General features: G+C 40.5%; 1 protein-coding gene across 2 annotated transcripts; it reads right to left on the bottom strand.

The window, feature by feature from the left end:
• Positions 1-2: 2 nt before the first annotated feature.
• nsmce4a (NSE4 homolog A, SMC5-SMC6 complex component) lies at positions 3-18,593 on the bottom strand. Of its 2 annotated transcripts, XR_010021022.1 has the most exons (12): positions 18,340-18,593; positions 14,665-14,745; positions 14,121-14,251; positions 11,242-11,387; positions 10,979-11,078; positions 7,729-7,819; positions 6,978-7,072; positions 5,677-5,725; positions 5,501-5,586; positions 5,217-5,290; positions 1,005-1,094; positions 3-139 (listed from the first exon to the last, which is right to left on the bottom strand). XR_010021022.1 is itself a non-coding variant. In XM_063071921.1 (11 exons), exons 1-10 carry the CDS (start codon positions 18,557-18,559, stop codon positions 5,228-5,230), a joined length of 1,062 nt encoding a protein of 353 aa, XP_062927991.1. In that variant the 5' UTR covers positions 18,560-18,593; the 3' UTR covers positions 1,164-1,330; positions 5,217-5,227. The 2 variants fall into 2 exon arrangements, 1 of the variants encoding a protein (XP_062927991.1); XM_063071921.1 differs by lacking the exons at positions 3-139; positions 1,005-1,094 and adding an exon at positions 1,164-1,330.
• Positions 18,594-21,473: the final 2,880 nt, after the last annotated feature.

Raw genomic sequence — 21,473 nt, 5'->3', positions numbered from 1 at the left:
TGTCCTTTGATCTTTAACATATAAAATGTCATGTAATATTGCGTCAAACAGGCCTCTTCCTCCAAGAGTGTCTCACTTTGCTGAATAAAACATTTCTGTATCCACTGGCTTCAGTGCCTCTCTGGTGACTTTGTTCATGCTACAACAGTAATAGAAAATTAATGTTCAGAATGGTGGAGAAAATGTTTAATAGGAGGGTGCTTCATCCTAGATGAAATTGAAATTTTTATATCTTATCGAAACTCCCAGGAGTGGAGAATATTCCATTTACCAAAGAACTACTGCTGCACCACAAAAATTTTGCCCACCCACTTTGAAGTTCTACCATCTCACTATGATGGGATTGATCTCTCTTTGTATCCCCTTCTATATCTAGCATTTTGCTATCACCAAGTCAGTATCCTTGTTCCCTTTTCCCCCCACCCTCATCTTCTTCTTTGGCCACTTCAAACTTAAACTAGTCCACAGTTCTTCATCTTCCATCATATCCACTGCTGCAACCAACATTTTCCCCCATTCCTGTCAGCGATCAGGGATCACAAAATCATCCTGCTGTGTCTGCGACTGCCATCTTGAACTTCCAGTTGCACATCATTTTAACTTGGCATCTCATCCCACACCGAACCATCCATCCTCAATTGTTTTTGTTAGAGGCCAAACAAAATAGAAGAATAACATCGCACACTCTGTTTGGGAAGCTTTGAACCAAATGGCATAAACGCTGACTTTTTCAATTTCAGGTAACCCACACACTGACCTGTCTACCTAGTTCTTTTTTGTTCACTTTTCCCTTCTGCTCCCCTACTTGGTTCCATCAGCCCATCATCCTTTCCCTATCTCATTCCACCCATCACCTACCAGCCTCTCACCTTGTACTGCTATATACAATGGCAATTATTCCTCTTCCCTCTCAGCCTGATGCCAGTCTCACCCTAAAACATTAATGCTTCCCCTTGCCTCCTCAGAGCTTCGTGCACTAAATTGTAGCATCCTGTTTTCTGTACCTTGTAGATGTTGGAAAGTCTTTTTGAACTCAGGTGCCAATATGTTTATTGCAGAATACGAAGCATCTGATCAATGGAGGCTCCAAGTACCTAAAGTGGGGATTCACCAATCATAATGGTGTTGACAAGCAATAAAATCTTACACGAAGAATTTGAATTAATAAATTAACCATTTATTTCTGAAAATGTAAAAACTGAAAATATGATAAAGAATAAAAATACAATGAATTTTTATCACATTGTATAAATTTCAAATTACAATTATACAAAATAATCTTCATTTATGCAAAACTCCCATCTTCTATTAGCTGTGGGGTATAAGGCACCTGTAAAAATTAAAGGTTAGAGTTATCTGAAGAAAAGCAAATGGCACTTAAAAAGCTGAACGGTCTTGATATCAAAATGGAGCTTGGAAACTTCTGCTGGAGCCTGCAAGCTTGCAGGATGTTTTAATAAATGTAAATGAAAAATAGAGACAAAATATAAATGTCGTATTTTAAATAGAGCACAAGAAATCTTAACATGCAGATACAAGCTCAGAAGAATGACAGCACAGACTCCCTGTACAAGGCTTCCCCTTTGGGCTATATCTGCCACTATTTGGCATACTCTAAGACAGGAATTTGCAACCTTTTTTATGCCATGAACCCCTACCATTAACTGAGGGGTCTATGGACCCCACGTTGGGAACCCCTGCTCTAAGACAGCTTTGATGATAATGTTATTTCTGACATCAAGACAGTTTTGGCTATTTCCCTATTTCTTTGGCACTTTACTCTTCTTGTTTGTCAATTAGTTTCAGCCCTTCAACTTATAAAATTCTCATTCTCTTTTGCCTAATCACCTACTGTGGGAAGGTTCTTGATGATACTCTGACAAGACAATAGGTGCATTCGGCCCTTCGAGCCAGCATCACCATTCACTGTGATCATGGCTGATCGTCCACAATCAGTATCCTTTTCCTGCCTTCTCCCCATATCCCTTCACTCCACTATCTTTAAGAGCTCTATCTAACTCTTTTTTGAAAGAATCCAGAGAATTGGCCTCCAATACTCAGCTTACATACCAAGTGGCTGCTCATACTCAAACACATTCTCTTCCTAGAATCCACTGCCTTCTGATCTTCCTTTAACCTTACAATTCCCCACTTGTTTTCATTGCATGTCCATTGGCATAGTCGCCCTGTAGTCTTGCTCCTTCCATTAAATTTAGTGTTCAGTCATTTTCTTCAATTGTTTTCTTACAGCTACATTTCCCCACACGTCTGTGCCCTAACATTATTTTTTCCTGTCTGAACTCCCCCAATTCACTTGCAACTTAGCTTTAGCATCCATTTACAAACTGCTAATCTACTCAACCAAGCACCCATGCACACCTTTGACACTCCAGTTCCAAATTAAAATCACTATTTTGGACACTCACCATTACAGCAGTTATCTCCACTTCTTTAGGTTTCAGAAATATAGACGAATTGTGGCAGAGGAATAATCTGCTTAGTTATTCACCAACAGATCTGCCTAGGCTACAAAACATCACCAGGCTCAGTTTGTGTCCAATGCAACTAGTCAGGACCATTGAAGAATTTATGCTCCTTTGCTGCAAAACCTTTTTAAATTGTTCATTTTTCTTGATATAATTTTCTGCAACTAGCAAAATGACAGGAGCCATGTTTACCTCAACAGTACCTCTCCCAACGCCTTTCTTGAAATCATCAGGTTTCATCCACTTCTGGGTGTGTGGAAATTTTCTCTGATGAAATATTTGCAAGTCTTGCCAGTGTCTTTGTCCCTGCAGCAAACTACATTTCCTGGTCACTCACTTCATTGTCTAGAGGAAACCAGAGAAATTGCCCACGGCTAAACAAGACCATTTGCAACTTAGTTGTTTTATGCTACCACACATGATCCTTTTATGCCTCTGCTTTAATATTCCTGTCCCTGCATAGCTCATTTGCTGCCTAAATGCTTAGTGCCACATCCAGACCTGACAATTCCAACAAACTCCTCACCAGTCTCCCTTGTTCTTCACTTCACAACCAAAACTACTCTTCATGCCCAATCCTCATAAATCCCTTCCAACAATCACTCATTTACTTACCAAGTTGCATTGACTCTTAACTAGCTGCAATAACTACCTCAGTTTTAAAATGGAGGACACTCCCCCCCACCCAGAAAAGGACGTTTTCTGCTACTTTGCTCCCTAACTGCCTTCAGTTTGACAATTCTGAAGATATCTTCTTTCCTCCATGTATGTATAATAGTACAGCACAGAAAAAGGCCCTTCGGCCCACTACGTCTGCACTCACCATGACCAAATTAAAATAAATCCATCTGCCTGCACATAGTTGACATCCTCTATTTTCTGCCTCTCTGTGCAACTGTCCAAATGTCTCAAACATTGCTATTGTATTTTCTTGCACTACCTCACCTGGTTTCAATCTTCCAATCACTGGCGCTGTAATGCATTACACTAGCTACTACGCTACCGTGCTGCCCTATACCTCCTTGAACCTCAGTCAAATTCTGTTTATGAATATTCTTAACATTCTTACTGACTAAACTTGAAATTGTGCTTTTGTACTTAATTTGATAAAATTTAGACTAATGCAGTGTACTCAGAGGTTGACACTATATTAGTCTAATTTTATTAAATTTCAAACTCCGAGTGGTGATGGCATCCGTTAGTCTCGTGAGACCATGGATCTATGCCTGGAAAGTCTTGCTTCAGTCTGTGTTGGTAGAGCAGCATCTGTTGTGGCTGTAGAGGCCCACACGGGAGTGACAGTCGCGACTGCAGCGACTGCACTTGAAGACACTGTCCTCCAGTGTTGTCTTGCTGCTGTTTTTCCGGCGAGTGCGAAACTCCCGAGTATTGTGCGAGAAATATAGCCAACATCAACAGGACATTTTCCACGTGTTCATAGACTTCAAAAAGGCATTTGATAGGATGTGGCATGATGCACTTTGGGCCACAATGATGAGATACAATGTGAGCCAGAAGCTGATCCAAACTATCAAGCAGCTCTACACTAAAGTGAGCAGTGCAGTCCTTGTTCAAGGCACAGTTGGAGAATGGTTCTACACATCAGTTGGAGTCTGACAAGGCGGCCTCCTTTCACCCACACTGTTCCAACATTTTTCTGGAACAAATAATGACAGATGTCCTGGAAGACCATATCGGCGCAGTCAGCATCGGAAGACAGATCATAACCAACCTCGGGATTGCCGATGACATTGATGAGCTGGGAGAAAGTGAGGATGAATTGGCCTTCATTGTGAACCGTCTGGATGATACAACTACCAGATGTGGCATGGAGAACAGCGCAGAGAAAATGAAACTGATGAGAAACACTGAGGAGCCAATCACGATAAAATCACAGTCAGTGGACATAAACTAGAAACGGTCCAAGTATCTTGGTGCTATTATTAACCAAGAAGGATCAAGGCCTGAAGTCCTTGCAAGGACAGCCCAAACAACAGTAGTGCTGGCCAAACTAAAACCAATCTGGAGAGACAATAATGTCGCTCTCACATCCAAGTTGAAATTCCTGCATGCATCTGTGCTCTCCATCTTCTTATACGCAAGTGAATCATGCGACAGCAGAACTGCAAAAGTAGATCCAGGCAGTAGAAATGAGATGCTTCAGAAGGCTCCTCAACATCTCCTATACTAGCCATGTCTCAAACAATGAAATACAAAAAACCATCACCCAGCACGAGACACTATCAGATCTACTGTCCATGGTAAAGAGGAGGAAACTGACATGGTATGACCACATAACAAGATCAAGTGGACTCTCAAAGGCCACTCTTCAGTGAATGGTGCAGGGGAAAAGAAAAAGGGGCAGATAGAGGAAGAAATAGGCTGACAACATTGCAGAGTGGACCAGAGAGAACTTTGCCGCACTCACCCACAACCGTGAGAGATGGAGACAACTGGTGCAGCGCTCACCTGTACAGTGCCCCTACGACCCATGCGGGTTGCAGGATACACAACAGTAACAGTGTAATTTTTGTATATTCATTATATATTAAATGTATATACAAAATTAGTGTATTTATTGTTCTGCCTTGTACTCAAATATTCCCAGGATACAATCCATCATACCGAGGAATTGGTCCATGCAATTTAATATTCACAAAGATGATAAATTTTTACGAATGGACTGAAGTACATATTTTTAAAATGTGAAGATTTCAAAAGACTACATACATCAAGATTCATCAATCTCCTTGGGTGGCTGGTGGTATCATGGCATCTGCTATTTCAAATGTATCAATTATTTCCTGTAACACAAAAAATGTACTTGTTAAGATATAATTTAGTTAAGATTCTTTAACACACAGTGATTATGGTTAATGTTCTACATAAAACTAATATTAGGAGTGTCTATTAATCTAATTTTGATGAAACTAGCACCTAAACCAAATGATGAAATAGAAGACAATCTTGAATTTCACCAAGAAAATAAGTTAGCTTTTATTTACTATACCTACCCTCCAATCTTGTTGGCTCAACGAAATAACCATCTGTTGTCTTTGTTGTTGTGGCCTGTCATTATCCATACTTTCATTTACTGGTTCTTAAAAATAAAGCAAAAATAATAATTTTCTTGGGAATATACCAATACATTTTAATCTTTTTTCCGATTTACCATAATACAGCAACTTACCAATAATTGGTAGTTTGTCTTGATCAAGCCCAATGGCAGCAAAACCATCCTTTAAAAAAAAACAAGCAATATCTTTAAACAGTAGTTAAAAATTTAGTCAAATCCAGTTTCAATCATGAAGGTGACAAGCTTTGGAAAAGTGCTTCACACAAAAATTGCAACTGTAATAGGTATTCAGATCAGATCTAATAGTTATATAAAGACCACTGAACTACAGATGGGAGAGGCTGAAAGTGAGATTTAAAATCAACCAGAAGTCCCACCAAAAAAGCAGAGTGGTAACCTTTTCCAGACATCTTTTTTTTAAAAAAAAGGTAGACACGTCACCAGTCCTAGACAAGAAACTTTGGCTTTTCACTCATGCAGGAGTGCATATTTAGGGAGAGACAGATGTAAAATACCAACCTCTTCCAAAGGCCACTAACAGGAATTGCATGAATGCATTAGAAGCAGGAATAGGCTCTTGGGCTCCTCCAACATTCAGCACAATTTCATTACCACTTTCTTACACTTTCCCTATAATCCATTAATTCCCCCAAAATCCATTGTGAATGTATTCTGCAACTGATCTCCATAGAGAATTATTGTACAATCGCCAACACTAAACATTCACTCCCCTCTGGTGAGTTTCTGGACACCCCAATCAGGGAAGGCAACAACTCTACATCTAGCCTTGTAATAATTTATATTTTACGGAGATCATCGCTTATTCTTCTAATCTCAAAAGAGTACAGGGCCTGTCTGCTCAATCTCTTCTCAGATATCATCTTAGGAATATGTCCAAGCCATTCAGAAAAATGGGAAAAAAAGATTACCATCCACATTATCCCCCTTTATAAGGTCAGCCCCTAATCTCCTCCACTCTAAGGAAAACAGTCCCATGCACATTCAGGTCAACTCTTTGAGTGATTATGCAGAAAGTTTGAAGTTAATAACTCATCCCCTTCTACCTTAGGCCACGAACTTATCAATCACCCCTGCTGGAGGTCCAAGAACCGTATGCTCCACGACCGCTGGACTAAGTGTGTAAATGTAGGAGGGGGCTATGTTGAAAAATAAATGTGCTAGGTTTTCTAAAATTGACTCCTTCTACCTTAGGCCACAAACTTATCAATCACCCCTCGTACACAAGAGAAAGATGTAAAGACAACACTTTTACATATACATCCTTGTAAAAATGTACATTGATGCCAGCAGCTGCTCAAGATGAAAAGACAATACTCTTACATATATATCCTTGTTGAAATATACGCCAATGCCAACAGCTGCGCTTTAAACCAATTACTTAACGCAACACTTACTCTGACAATGAAGGAGACATGGAATATATTCTCCACAGTACGTGCATAAGAATGTGGATCAATTACAAAGTCAAAGAAATTGATTGGTGTTTCAGCTGAAAAGACAAATCAATATTTTCAATGACATTATCAAAAATACAAATGTCACGAGTAAACATTCATCTAGGAAAATGTTCTGCTTTTCTTCCAAATATTTGTTACAGTTACTAGACAGGGCCTTAGTTTAACATTTCAGTTTAAAAGAAAGGCAGCTTCATTACTGTAACGTTTGCTCTGTATATTGTTGCTGTGTCAACCTGACCTTAAACTTAAACATTTTTAAATTCAAATCTTAAACTTTTAGACTCAAAAGTTGAGAACACTAATCACTAGACCATGCTGATAACTTAGAAATAAAAGTAAAGTGCGAGAAACATATGATGCACGAGTATTAAGTCAGAATATATTTAATACTCAAGAGAGGCTGAAAGCAACATAATGATGACTTTAGCCACAGGTCTTCCTTATAAAAATAGGTAAGACCAGGCATTTTTTAAAGTTCTTATAATTTAGTGGTTTGTTGCAATGTTGATTCACAATTGTTGTTTTAGTGGTGGTATATTGCTCAAATAGATCCGTGCAATTATCAGAAATAAAATTACTGTAATAGATGGCACATCACAAAATAGATTATTTCAGTACACTGAGTTTTCAATTGGAGAGATCATGTTCATAATTGTAACAGTTAGCATGCTGTACGTACTATACTTACGGTCAGATTTGAAGTACTCTTGCAATAATCCCAATATCCTCTCCACTTCCTTTTCAGTTGCCTCTTGGTGAGATTCGTCCATTTTCTTCAACTTCATATACAAAACAAAATAGCAATTTATAGAACAAAGTTGCTCAAAATTAACTGATTATTTGTAACCTAAAAAAGACTAATTAAACGCAGCCAACCAAACTGCAGAACTAGAGTTTTACTTCTCATTTTAATTATTTTCTTTATAAATAGCACTACACTCACCCATGTTTATTTGATAGGCATTGTTAAATTTCTGCTTTCTTTTCGCATCCAGAGTTAAATGTAATTAATTTTCATGGACATACAAGAGAAACTGCAGGTACTGGAAATCAGGAGCTCCTAAATAATTTTCTGCTGAAATATCAAAATCATGGACTATGTATTGCTTACATAATGCATTACCATTACCTAGGTAAGTTTCTATGCAGACCAACTTCTACCTTGCTCGGCGGCAACTCTCAAACACCTCACCATACCTACCCTTTGAATAGAAGCCCACTCCAGATCATCAGAAAACTGTCTCCAACATAATCACCGACCTCATCAACCCTGGAAAACTCCCATCCACTGCCACAAACTGATAGAACCCTTACCTGCACTACTTGCTTCTACCTCCTACTCAAGATCCACAAACCTGACTGTCTGGGTAAGCAAACAACAGGAATTCTGCAGATGCTGGAAATTCAAGCAACACACATCAAAGTTGCTGGTGAACGCAGCAGGCCAGGCAGCATCTGTAGGAAGAGGTGCAGTCGATGTTTCAGGCCGAGACCCTTCGTCAGGACCCATGTCTGGGTAAGCATATTGTTTCTGCCTCTCCTGCCCCACTGAACTTGTGTCCTCATACCTCGACTCCATTCTATTCCCCTTGGTTCAGTACCTACCCATCTACATCTCGATACTTGTCATGCTCTCAATTTCCTCTGTAACTTTCAATCCTCTGGCCCTGACCACTTCAATTTCACCATGTCCAATCTCTATACACTTCTATCCCCCATCAAGAAGGCCATAAAGCTCTCCAAATCTTTCTCAATAACAGAACCAACTGGTTCCCTTCCATCACCACCCTCCACCATCTGGCAGAACTGATCCTCACCCTCAACAACTCACCCTCTAGACTCAAGGAGTAGCCATGGGCATCTGCAGGGCTCCAGCTATGCCTGCCTCTTTGTTGGTTACATAGAGCAGTCCACGTTCCAAGCCTCTCTGGTAATGTTCCCGAACTCTTCCTCTGCTACACTGACAACTGCATTGACACTGCTTCATGCACCCAGGCTGAGCTCGTCAATTTCATCATCTTTGCCTCTAACTTCCACCCTGCGCTGAAATTCACTTGGTCCCTTTCTGACACCTCCCTTCCCTTTCTCAATCTCCATCTCCATCTCTGGAGACAAACTGTCAACCGACATCTTTTATAAATCTACCAATTCCCACCGTTATTCTGACCATACAGTTTCCCACCCTGCCTCCTGTAAAAATACTATTCCTAAACACAAAATAATCTGCAGATGCTGGGATCAAAGCAACACTTACAAATACTATTCCTGCTTTTTCAGTTCCTTTGGCTCCGCTGCATCTGTTCCCAGGGTGCAGCTTTCCATTCTGGGACATCAGAAATGTCCTCCTCAAAAGAACGGGATTCCCCTTCCTCCGCCAATGATGCGGCCCTCACCCACATCTCCTCCACTTCCCAAACATCTGCACTGACCTCATCCTTCAACCACCTTAAGAGTTCCTCTTGTCTTCATCTACCACCCCATCAGCCTCCTCATCCAACACATCATCTTCCACAACTTGCACCATCTCCAAAGGGATCCTAGCACTAAACATATCTCTACCTAACCGCCCGCGCCCCCCCCCCGCCTTCTGCAGGGACCACTCCCTTCGTGATTCCCTTGTCCAATCACCCTCCCGGCACTTAACCCTGCAAATGGCCTAAGTGCTACACCTGCCTATTCATCCCCTCCTTCACACCCATTCAGGCCCCAACAATCCTTCCAGGTGAAGCAACATTTCACCTGCAAATCTGCTAGAGTTGTCTATTGAATCTGGTGTTCCTGATGTGGCCTCCTCTAATCAGAGAGACTCATCATAAACTGGGGACATGCTTTGTTGAGCACCTCCACTCCATATGCCACAAGCAGGACTTCCCAGTGGCCAAACATTTTAATTCCAATTCCCATTCCTGCTCCGACGTCGGTCCATCGCCTCCTCTTATGCCAATATAAGGCTACTTTCAGGGTGGAGGAGCAACACCTTATATTCCTTCTGGGTAGCCTCCAACCTGATGGCATGAATATTGATTTCTCTTTCAAGTAAAAAAAAATTCCCGCCCCCTCTACTCTTCTTCTATTCCGTATTCTAACTTCATCTCTTTGCAACTACCTATTACCAACCCCTGGGACCCCTCTTCCTTCCCCGTTGCCTCTGATCCACTCTCCTTTCCTATCAGATTCCTTCCTCTCCAGCCCTCTATCTTTCCTACTCACCTGGCTTCACCCACCAACATCTAACTATCCTCCTTCGCCCCCCCCAATTTTTTATTCTGGGACTTTTTTTCTTCCTTTACAGTCCTGAAGAAGTGTGTCGACCTGAAGCATCAACTGCTTATTAATTTCCATAGATGCTGCCAGATCTGCTGAGTTGCTCCAGCATTTTGTGTGTGTAGCTTTAAGTTTCTATACAAGTTAATTTTTAGTTTATATTGAGGAAAATGACAGGAAGTTTGGAAATATTAGCTAAATGAACACCATCATGTTATCTCAAAATCCAGACAACAGATAATCACTGTATATAAATCTGATTACACCACAAAGCACTCTGCAATTCTGTGCACATCAACAGGAAACTCAAGTTATGTTCTGCCTCGAGAGGCGCTGTTTGTTTTGTATGCAGTTTGTTTTGTACAAACATCACTTCCTGTTGGTAAGCTTTTTTTTTTACATCCCTTCCCGCACAGGCTAATTCAGATTTCAACCATTTTATATCGAATCTAATACATGTTTTACTTAACTTTCTGCAAATTCAAAAAGTTTTCTCATTAAAAATCCTGAAGAAAGCTTCTGCCTCAGATGATTTTTGAGAAGGTGTTTAACTTCCTACCTACCTTTACACGCAATGCACTGCAAGAGCAGTAGAAATTATTTTGGTGCAGAAGCAGACAAAACTTGTGCTTGAAATAATGAAATACACAATTCTTAGTTGCTATCAAACAAACCTGTGTTGGCATTATTCTGCGTTCTTCCTTTGTTGGAACTCTCTTCTGCCTCTCAATTTTCTGTCGTGGAACTGGAGGTTCACTTTTGTAAGATCCCAGCCTGCACCATAACAGAACCATGGTAAACTTTGTAATTAAAAAAAACTAAAATTACTTACACCATCTCAATTTCTCAAAGCACTTTACAGTTAATGAAACACCCAAGTCAGGTGCTGAAAGAAAACCTATTGTGACAGATAACTGGGGAAAAATATTTAACTTACATATAATGAAAGGCTGGAGCTCTTTTAAAATACTTTACAGCTTCATTTCCTAGTCTAGTCCAGGCATCCTTTGGAAGCCACCCTGCAGATTCATCATCATCATCACTCCCTTCAGTTTCCAGCCGTCTCAAACCCATGAATGTCAACTGCACAGAAATAATTAGAAAGCAACAAACTAACAGTCATTTTTGACAACGATAAACTCATAAAATTTGGCAGATTAAGATTTATACACAAACTTTTATTTCATACTTAGAAGAAATGCTATCTAGGAAACACAATCTAAAACATGTGCATTCCCACAGACAATAATCTAGAGATAGATATGACAACAACTCAACTGACATCTCTTTTCAATTTAAATAATGTATATATTCTTGCCAAAATACTCCTATGGCATAACTGTATATTCTAACCTTTATAAGGTAAATGTCAAGGAGATTTAATTATAAAGCAACACTTTCAGTACAATCACTATCTTATCTGCTGGAATTTTGCTTTTGGATACATTTTGCTTTTCAAAATGTATCAATTCATGGCTTGAGAGGTTTGTTGCAAAGGCATGCATTTAGTGACCAAGGCTTGAGAAAATAGCAGAGAACCATATCATCAACTGTTGCATTCGTTTTGGTCAAAGTCTTACAGGAAAGGGAGTTCTGGGATGTACATCCAAATACAATGAAGGAACAGTAATCTATTTCACTAATTAGGATACCATAGATTTAGAGGGAATCAAAAAGCAATGGCATTTCCACATGGCTGCAGGTCACCATTGTTGGTGCAATAGATCACAATTTTGGAAGTTCTGCTGCAGTAGCTTAGAAAAGTATCCACTTTTGACATTGTAGGTGGTATACCCTGCAATCATAGTATGCTTGAGCAGTGCTAGTGAATGTTTAAACACAAGAGATTCTGCAGATGTTGACAATCCAGAGCAAAACACACAAAATGCTGAAGGAACCTAGCAGGTCAAGCAGCATATATGGAAATGGATAAACAATCGATGTTTCAGGCTGAGACCCTTCACCAGGACGGGAAAGGAAGGGGTAAGATGCCAGAATAACAAGCTGGGGGTAGGGGAAGGAGGACTAGCTCAAAGGGATAAGTGAAGCCAGGTGGATATTACTAGTGAATGTTTACGGTGATGAGTCGAGTCAAGCCTGCTGCTGTGCGCTGGATGGCACTAATCTTCTTGAGTGTTGAAGGAACAGCTATCCAGGAAGAAGACTATTTTTTTTACACTTCTGATTTGTGCCTAGTAAGAAAAGGAAAGGCTTTAAGGAATTAGAAAACAAATCTCTTACGGCAGGATATTTAGTCTCTAACCTGTTATTGTGCGAACATTGTTTGATCTGGCTAGTCTAGTTAAGTTTCAGGTCAAGATGACCAGAAACCCTTCCATTTCTGGGAACCTGCTATCTTTTTTTTGCTGGTGTGCGACTCCGCAGAATTAAAGCAATATAATGTTAAAGTTAGTTAGATCCCATTTTTCATTCAGAGCTCCCAACCTTTTTTATTCTATGGACCCCTACCATTAACTGAGGGGTCTGTGGATGCCAGGTTGGGAACCCTTGTTTCTCAGTGGAGATCTTAATACATGGCATGTGGGCATAATGGTATACGCCATATATCAACCTATGCCAAAAAGTTCGATAAGTCGTGCATGTACTACTTCTTTTGCTGAGGCCTGAAGGATGGCATTCAAACAATGCAAACATAATACTTTCACGCCTCATACTACCAGGTTATTACCCCCTCAACCATCAGGCCCTTGAACCAGTGAGATAACTTCATTCAATTTCACTTGCTCATCTCTGAATTGTTTCCACAACTTTTGGACTCACTTTCAAGACATGAGATGAAAAGTCCTCGATATTTATTGCTTAATTATTTTATTTTCCTCTTTTGCACATTCGTTGTTTTGCCATCCTGTTGGGTGCAGTTTTTCATTGATTGCAATACGGTTCTTGGATTTTCTGTGTATGCCCGCAAGAAAATGAATCTCAGGGTTGTATATGGTGACATATACGTACTTCGGTAATAAATGTACTTTGAACCTCTGACCTTACAATAGAAGGCCTTTAATGATTCACTAAAGATTGCTCATCTTGGGATATTGTCCAGTGCCTTTGTTTTTGATCTTGGCTAGATCTTGCTGAAGACCAATTCCTGTAATATTGTGGATCTCAGAAGTCCTTGATGGATCATTAATTCAACACCTTTGGCTGAAAATGCTTAACCTGTTCTTTGGCACTTACATGCAGGGCTCTGTCAGTCTTCCCCACCCAGTTCAATAACCGTGCTGGATCAAGAGTTGTGTCATGAGCAGTTGCAGTGGAATACAATTCTGCTGCTGCTGAAGAATCATAGCACCTCTCAGATGCCCTAATCTGAGATTCTGGAAGTGTTCTGATCACACCTAGTGCAGTGGTGGCACTGGACAACACAAGAGAAAATACCCGGCCAGACAACACAATGGAGCTACCTGATGCAAAGACAGGACTTTGACTCCACTGGTTATTCCACTAAGGATGCAGCTGCCAGGGTCAGTACTCAAGGAGCAGCAGCTTTATCCCTTATGTTGTTTCACACAGCACCTTCTACAGAACCAATTTGATAGCAAAGACGTTCAGTGGCTGGCTCTCTTGGTTATCAGTATAGAGATTACACCAGAAACCTGCAACTGCATAGTTACTGAGCAAGCTGTTCCACAGCCTTACACAAAATTAAAATGAAGCCGACCTGAAGACAATTCCGTCTTCTAAATTTGGAATGAATTTGAAAACTTCAAATTTTTCAATCTGATAACCTGGATATAACCACTTCACAGCATCCTTCCTCGTGCCTTAAACATTTTAAAAGAAATGAAATATTCTTACCAGTTCCTCTGCAAAGACGGATGGATCAAATACCATCATGTCTGTGTGCAGCTGATTAGCTTTCTCTTGTCCCAGATTTGTAGCAAGTACAAGAAACTGAGCATCCAGGGCTGCCTCGCTGGTCTGACGTACTGAAAAAGGTGCACAGTGAAGCATTATTTCAGTTTTCTTAAGAAGTCTTGAATCTTTCAATACAATCCATCTACTGAAAAATGTCACCACGTCATTAAGGGAGTAAAAGAAAATGTCAAATGACTATCAAGAGAATTCAGTGGCAGAAAATGTATAAACAAATGCTAAAATCACCTAACCACTTTTAGTTAAAAGTTTTATTAACAACTGTAATAACAGCAAAAACTTATCAAGTGCTACTGTAGCTACTTGAGTTAAGGGAAAACAAATCTAAGGGTTGCATCCTGTATCCATACTTTGATAATAAATGTACTTTGATTCTTTGAGTTGAGTTGAATTAAAATAAAATTTCAGGCTTTTATTGTTCCTGAACTATTTCATTCCAATAAATGTCAAGTTAAATGGCACTCACCATTGGAAAACAATTTATTAGCTTCCTCCAATGCTTCTGTTAATTTATTACTGTTGGGTCTGATCATGTCCTCCCGATTCTCTGAAACATTGAATGAAGAGAAAAGAAACATTTTAGGAAAAAAATTTACAGTTACATTTGTGATTATGAAGGTTACATAAATAAGAGGCGATGAGGTCATGGCTCAATATCTGATAAGAAAATCTTATGCCACTAGATGAGACTTTAAGGTCTGCAGCAAAAAACAAAGTACTGGAGAAACACAGCAGATCAAGCAGCATTTATAGTGTAACATTTCAGATGGTGACCCTGCATCAGGACTTATAAATGGCCTCACCTAAGAGCGACAGTTCTGTGTGAAAATCAGAATATGATTTGAAATGGCATGCAAACTGGAGATCAGTGTAGCCACTGAGGACAAAACACTGGTGTTCCATAAAATCACGGGTTCCCAACCTGGCTTAATGATATTGGTCCATGGCATAAAAAAGTTTGGGAACCCCTGTATAAAAATGGTTGTCTATTCTATGCTTAGTCTCACCAATGTTGAGGAGGGCGCATCAAGAACACCAAATGCAATAGATGAGCCAATGGCACTCCTTATTGTTGCAGGAGAAAGTGCCCAGCACGTGATTGGTCCCAGGTGGTGGGTCCAGGGGGTCGGAGGGGATTGAATGGTGGAAAGAAGACTCTGTTAATTGAGCTCCAACTGTTGTGCATGAAGTGGTTGAACTTTGATAAGTTTGGCACCTTTTATTTTCCTTTTATATTTTATCTCTATTAATTACACAGTTCCAGTAAGATCTATAAAGTGTAATTATTTAATCGCACATGGTGCATTGTCTGTTATTTGGCGGAGTGGGGTACATCACGCAGCATCCACACAAACTTGATTACCCCGTTTGGCGGGGCCGAAGGCTGCTCCCCCTAGACCCCGCGAGCTGAGCGAGCCTGAGGCTTACCAGGGGGGCTACATGCAGATGTTGGAAATCAGAAAAAGAAACACAAAATACCAGAAGAATTCAGCACAGTTCTTAGAAAAGGTCCCATCTAAAGTATTAGCATCTTTTCACAGATGTTGCATGGCCTGCTGTGTACTTCTAACATTTTCTGTTTTTGGCCCAAACACAAAATGGACATTATATAGTCATACTTTATTGATCCCAGGGGGCAATTGGTTTTTGTTACAGTTGCACCATAAATAATTAAATAGTAATAAAACCATAAACAGTTAAATAGTAATATGTAAATTATGCCAGGAAATAAGTCCAGGTCCAGCCTATTGGCTCAGGGTGTCTGACCCTCCAAGGGAGGAGTTGTAAAGTTTGATGGCCACAGGCAGGAATGACTTCCTATGACGCTCAGTGTTGCATCTTGGTGGAATGAGTCTCTGACTGAATGTACTCCTGTGCCCAACCAGTACATTATGTAGTGGATGGGAGACATTGTCCAAGATGGCATGCAACTTGGACAGCATCCTCTTTTCAGACACCACAGTCAGAGAGTCCAGTTCCATCCCCACAACATCACTGGCCTTACGAATGAGTTTGTTGATTCTGTTGGTGTCTGCTGCCCTCGGCCTGCTGCCCCAGCACACAACAGCAAACATGATATAATGCAAAGTCGCACAAATCCACAAGAACTCCACGAGTACTAGAAGAATATCAGCCTATTTTGTCACTTAACATTAGTCCCTTGATGGACTGTAAGTGTAAAAAAAAAGTCTCTAGGAGGGTAATAAAATAAAGGTAGAATTCTTAGCTCATACAAAAATTAATATTTTTACAGAAGACCAGGATGGATATCTTCCAGCGAAGTTCAGCTTCCAGCTCAACTGCTTTAAAAGGCAAGTCACTATTTACTGTAATTTGCTTACTGTCACAACAGGATCTATGGCAGAGGCAATCTCACTGGCTCTGTTTTGAAGTACCTAGACAACAACAAAACAGAATCTTAGGCATTAAAGCATGACTTTGACCCATCTACTCCACGTCAGCCTAGATTTCTGCCTAAGCCCACGTACCTACATCCTGACCATAGCTCACTTTACCTCTCACATCCATGCTTCTCCTAAATATTACGTCTGAACCTACACTTACCACATTCACTGGGAGCTCGATCCACACATGTACTACCCTCTGAATAAAAGTGGTCGTCTTAAATTTCAGCTTAAACCAACATTCTGGTCTCACTCAACCTGAGGGGAAAACCCTCCATGCCTTCACCCTATCTATTCTGCTCGTAATTTTGTTTACCTCTATAAGATCTCCCCTCATTCTCTTCTGCCCTAGAGAATAAAATCCTAATACATCAGGCTGCTGGTTATCAGTTGCAGTTCAATGTTAAATATCATCTTTCTTTCAGTATTAAACATGAAGATCCTCAATCCAGAACAAATGCATCTTCGACTTCCTCCTTGAGAAACCATGGTCAGTACGGAAGTGATAACATCTCCTCCTCACTGACTTCCAACACAAGGATTCATGTTTTGTCCACTGCTCTACTCTCTCTACATTCATGGCCTTATGGCAAAGTACAGCTCAAATGAAATTTATTAAATCACAGACACCAGCACTGCTGTTGGTAAAATCTCAAGTGGCAACATGAAAGTGTCTAGGAGTGAGAGAGATCAGCTCATTGAGTAGGGTCACAAGAGCCTCTGATTATGTCAGCAAGACCAAGGAACTGACTGTGGACTTCAAGAAGGGGAAGTCAAAAGAACACATATTGGAGAATCTGTACTGGGTCCAACATATTGATGCCATTAAGAAAATGGCATGCCAGCAGCTTTACTTCATTAGGAGTTTAAGAAGATTTATTATGTCAACAAAGACGCTTAAAATTTTCTACAGTTGTACAATGAAGAACATTCGTTCTGGTTGCGATTACAGGCTGGTATGGAGGCTCCAATGCATGGGTTCACAAAAGGCTGAAGGGGGTTGTAGATTCAGCCAGCTCCATAATGGGCACAATTCTCCCTATTATTAAGTTATCAAGCAGTGGTAGTCAATAACGCGTTATCCATCACCAGTAACCCTTGCCATTTGGGACATGCCCCCGTCCCATAACTACCATCAGGGAGGAGGTAGAGGAGCCAGAACACCCACATTCAACTTCTTCCCCTCCACCATTATATTTCTGTACAATCCAGAACTACCCCATTGTTCTTTTTTTGTACTTTATAGTAATTTTATGACTTTACACTGCATTGCTGTCACAAAAGGTCCACATCATACAAATCATAAGCCTGATTCTACTTCTAGCGGTTGTTCTTAGAAATATAGCTTGTAAGTACCATTACATGGCGCCCATGTTCAGAATCCCTCTCTAAGTTGACAATTCAAAGTTAGTAGTCAGTAAATTGATTTCTGGAGAGCAGAACAGATCATGAATTCTAGCTTTTCATTCCACAGATGATGCCTGAGCATTTGAAGAAGTCTATTTATTATTTCAGACTGGTTTTATTACTTTCTCTTGAGTTATTCACAACACAAAGTTGGCACAAATTACTCTTGCTTTTGTTTAAAGTTCTTGACGGGTGTGCCAGGGTGAAAAGTGGGTATTTTCATCTCACCCCCTCCCCCCCGGCTGAGGGCTTATTAACGATGAGTCAAAAGGGACAACGAGCGGTGGAGAGTGTATTGAGGGAGAGCCCGAGGCACGCCGCCCACTCACGCTGAACACTGTTGATAAGCTCCCGGTACTGGTGCCTCAGCATCCTCCGGCGGTTCGGGTCATCGTCCCGGGCCCCGTACGGGATGCCGCCTTCGCCGAGGTCCTCGTCCTCCGTCATGGTGGAATCGGAGACGACCGAGTTTCTCCGGCCGCGGGCCTGCCCTCCGGTGCCGTTGGAGGTGCTAACCGACTGCGAACGAGACCGATTTCTCTCCGACATCAGCGCGGGCCTCTCCTTTCGGCTTACGTCACATGTCAACAGTACGCGCTGATGTCATGGACGTGCACCGGAAGTCGGTCCAAAGCCGCAGTCTTCCCTTTGCCCTTTCATTAATGGATGCCTTCGAGTGAGCAAGGTTAGCACCTAAATGTGCTAAATTTTATATAAATAATGAATTAGATCAGATTTTTAGTCGTTTCTGAGATTGGGTTCAAATGTTACCTGTTCTCATCCACAGCTACTGCCTGTCCTTATTTGTTGTAAAACTAGTTCATTATGAGAGAAATATTGAGCAATTTAAGGGTTATTTAAAATGTGAAGAGAGAGAGAGAGTAAACGTTTCAATATAATATTGACACAGGTTGTTCAAATGTTACAAATAAACTATCTGTTTTCATTCACTATTCTGGCTTTTAAGATTTAGTATCGGAACCAGGTTTAATATCACTGACATATGTCTTGAAATTTCTTAACTTTGTGGCAGCAGTACACTGCAATACGTGATAGAGAAAAAAACAATTACAGTATGAATATATAATTAAGTAATAAAATAATAAGTAGTGCAAAAAAAAGAGAGTAGTGGAGTAGTGTTCATGGGTTCAGAAATTGGATGGCAGAGGGGAAGAGGTAGTTTCTAAATCATTGAGTGTGAGCGTTCAGACTTCTGTACCCCAATGGTAACAACGAGATCAAGGCACATCCTCGGTGATGGGGGTGGGGGGGGGCGCTCCTTAATGATGTATGCCACCTTTTTGTGGCACCACTCCTTGAAGGATGTCTTGGATGCTATGGAGGCTAATGCTCATGACGGAGCTAATTAATGTTACAACTCGCCGCAGCTTACTTCGATCCTGTGCAATAGCAGTCCTCTCCACCCTACTGCCATACCCAGATGGTGATGCAGCCAGTTAGAATGCTCTGCATGGTGCATCTAGAAATTTGCTAGTGTTTTTGGTGACATACCAAATCTCCTCAAACTCCTAATGAAATGTAACTACTGTCTTGCTTTCTTTATAGCTGCATCGATATGTTATCCACAGTAGATCCTCAGCAGCAACTATGCTTTTGAAATGCTCCCTTCGTTCATTGTTTATTCTTACTGAGACAGAATTTGATAGTTATGCTAGAAAATTTTAACAGTGTAGATGCTGGAAATATGAATAACTATTTAGCGGGCCAGACAACAACTGATGAAAGAGAATCAATGATTACAGTGAAAAACACAAGGCTTTTTTTTGGATAGCACAATAAAGAGAAAAAAGAATCAAAACACAAAGAAAATGTATCAAATTAAAAGAAAAAAAAAGCTACCAATTTCACAAACACAAGGAATTCTGCAGATGCTGGAAATTCAAGCAACACACATCAAAGTAGCTGGTGAACACAGCAGGCCAGGCAGCATCTCTAGGAAGAGGTACAGTCGACGTTTCGGGCCGAGACCCTTCATCAGGACCCTGGGTCTCAGCCCGAAACATGGACTGTACCTCTTCCTAGAGATGCTGCCTGGCCTGCTGCGTTCACCAGCAACTTTGATGTGTGTTGCACCAATTTCACAAAAGCTTTAACTGTACTCCTCCAGCTCCCGACATGGAAAAGATTACAGAAGCACTCACAAACTACCCTCAAATGGTTGCTTTGAATATTCTTACATGTTTGACTTGCTATTTCAGACTTCCAGCATTGGCATATACTTGCTTGTAATTGACATACATCATCATTGTACAGTTTGTAAGATTCATTTGGATTTACAAATGTAACATTTTGTTAGTGGCTTATTCTCAATTGTACTAAAAATGTCATTATGAGAGAAAATGTGCATTGTAGCTTTGCACTTTGTATTTAGCACATGAATTTCTAATCAATGTTTTTGAATGCAACATTGAATTTTCTTAATGACACCAAAGACATACATTTGACTGAAATATTGAGCAAGTGCAGTATTTTTCCTTGTAAATTCCTAGAAAGTCATTGACTTGAAATGTCAACTCTTTCTCTTTTGAGGACTAGAATATAAAAGCAAGGATGTAATGTTGATACTTTATAAAGTACTGGTGAGGCCTCACTTGGAGTATTGTCAGCAGGTTTGGGTCCCTTAGGAACTATACTCTGAAACTGGAGAGGGTTCAAAGGAGGTGAACAAAAATGATTCCAGGATTGAACGGTTTGTCATATGAAGAGCTGTTGATGGCTCTGGGCATGTATTCACTAGAATTAAGAAGAATGAAAGATGACCTAATTAAAAGCTATCAAATGGTGAAAGGCCTTGAAAGAGTGGATGTGGAGAAGATATTTCCTATGGTAGGAGAGTCTAAAACCGAAAGAAAGAGCCTCAGAAAAGAGTTGTGTCCTGTTAGAATGGAGATGAGGAGGAACTTCTTTAGAAATACTTAATTCCCTTACTATGCAAACATCTACCCAATCTTGTCTTAAGTATATCTACTGAGGTAGCCTCCACTGCTTCATTGGGCAGAGAATTCCACAGATTCACCACTCTCTGGGAAAAGCAGTTCCTCCTCATCTCCATCCTAAATCTACAGCCCTGAATCTTGAGGCTATGTCCCCTCAAGCCAGAGAGAGGTGAATCTGTGGAATTCATTGTCACAGGCATATGTGGAGGCCAAGTTTTCATGTACATTTAAGGCAGACGTTGATAGATTCTTGATCGGTCAGGGCATGAAGGGACATGGGGGGGGGGAGAAGATTCAGGCTGAGGGGGAAAATGGATCAGCCGTGATATGGATACTCTTTCACTTGATTCTACCTGGCATTATCTGTTTCCGTTTATAGAAGTTCTTTAGAGAGCTTACAGCAAAATTGCCTTAAAATATGTAGCAGCAAATGTTTGCTTTCCTTATCAGATTTGTAGCAGTTCTTAATCTACTGGACATTGATCAGAACCTACAAATCCATTAAT

This window comes from Mobula hypostoma, chromosome 19, assembly GCF_963921235.1.
Source record: "Mobula hypostoma chromosome 19, sMobHyp1.1, whole genome shotgun sequence".
Lineage (NCBI taxonomy): Eukaryota > Metazoa > Chordata > Chondrichthyes > Myliobatiformes > Myliobatidae > Mobula > Mobula hypostoma.
This window is presented reverse-complemented; position numbering and strand designations above follow the sequence as displayed.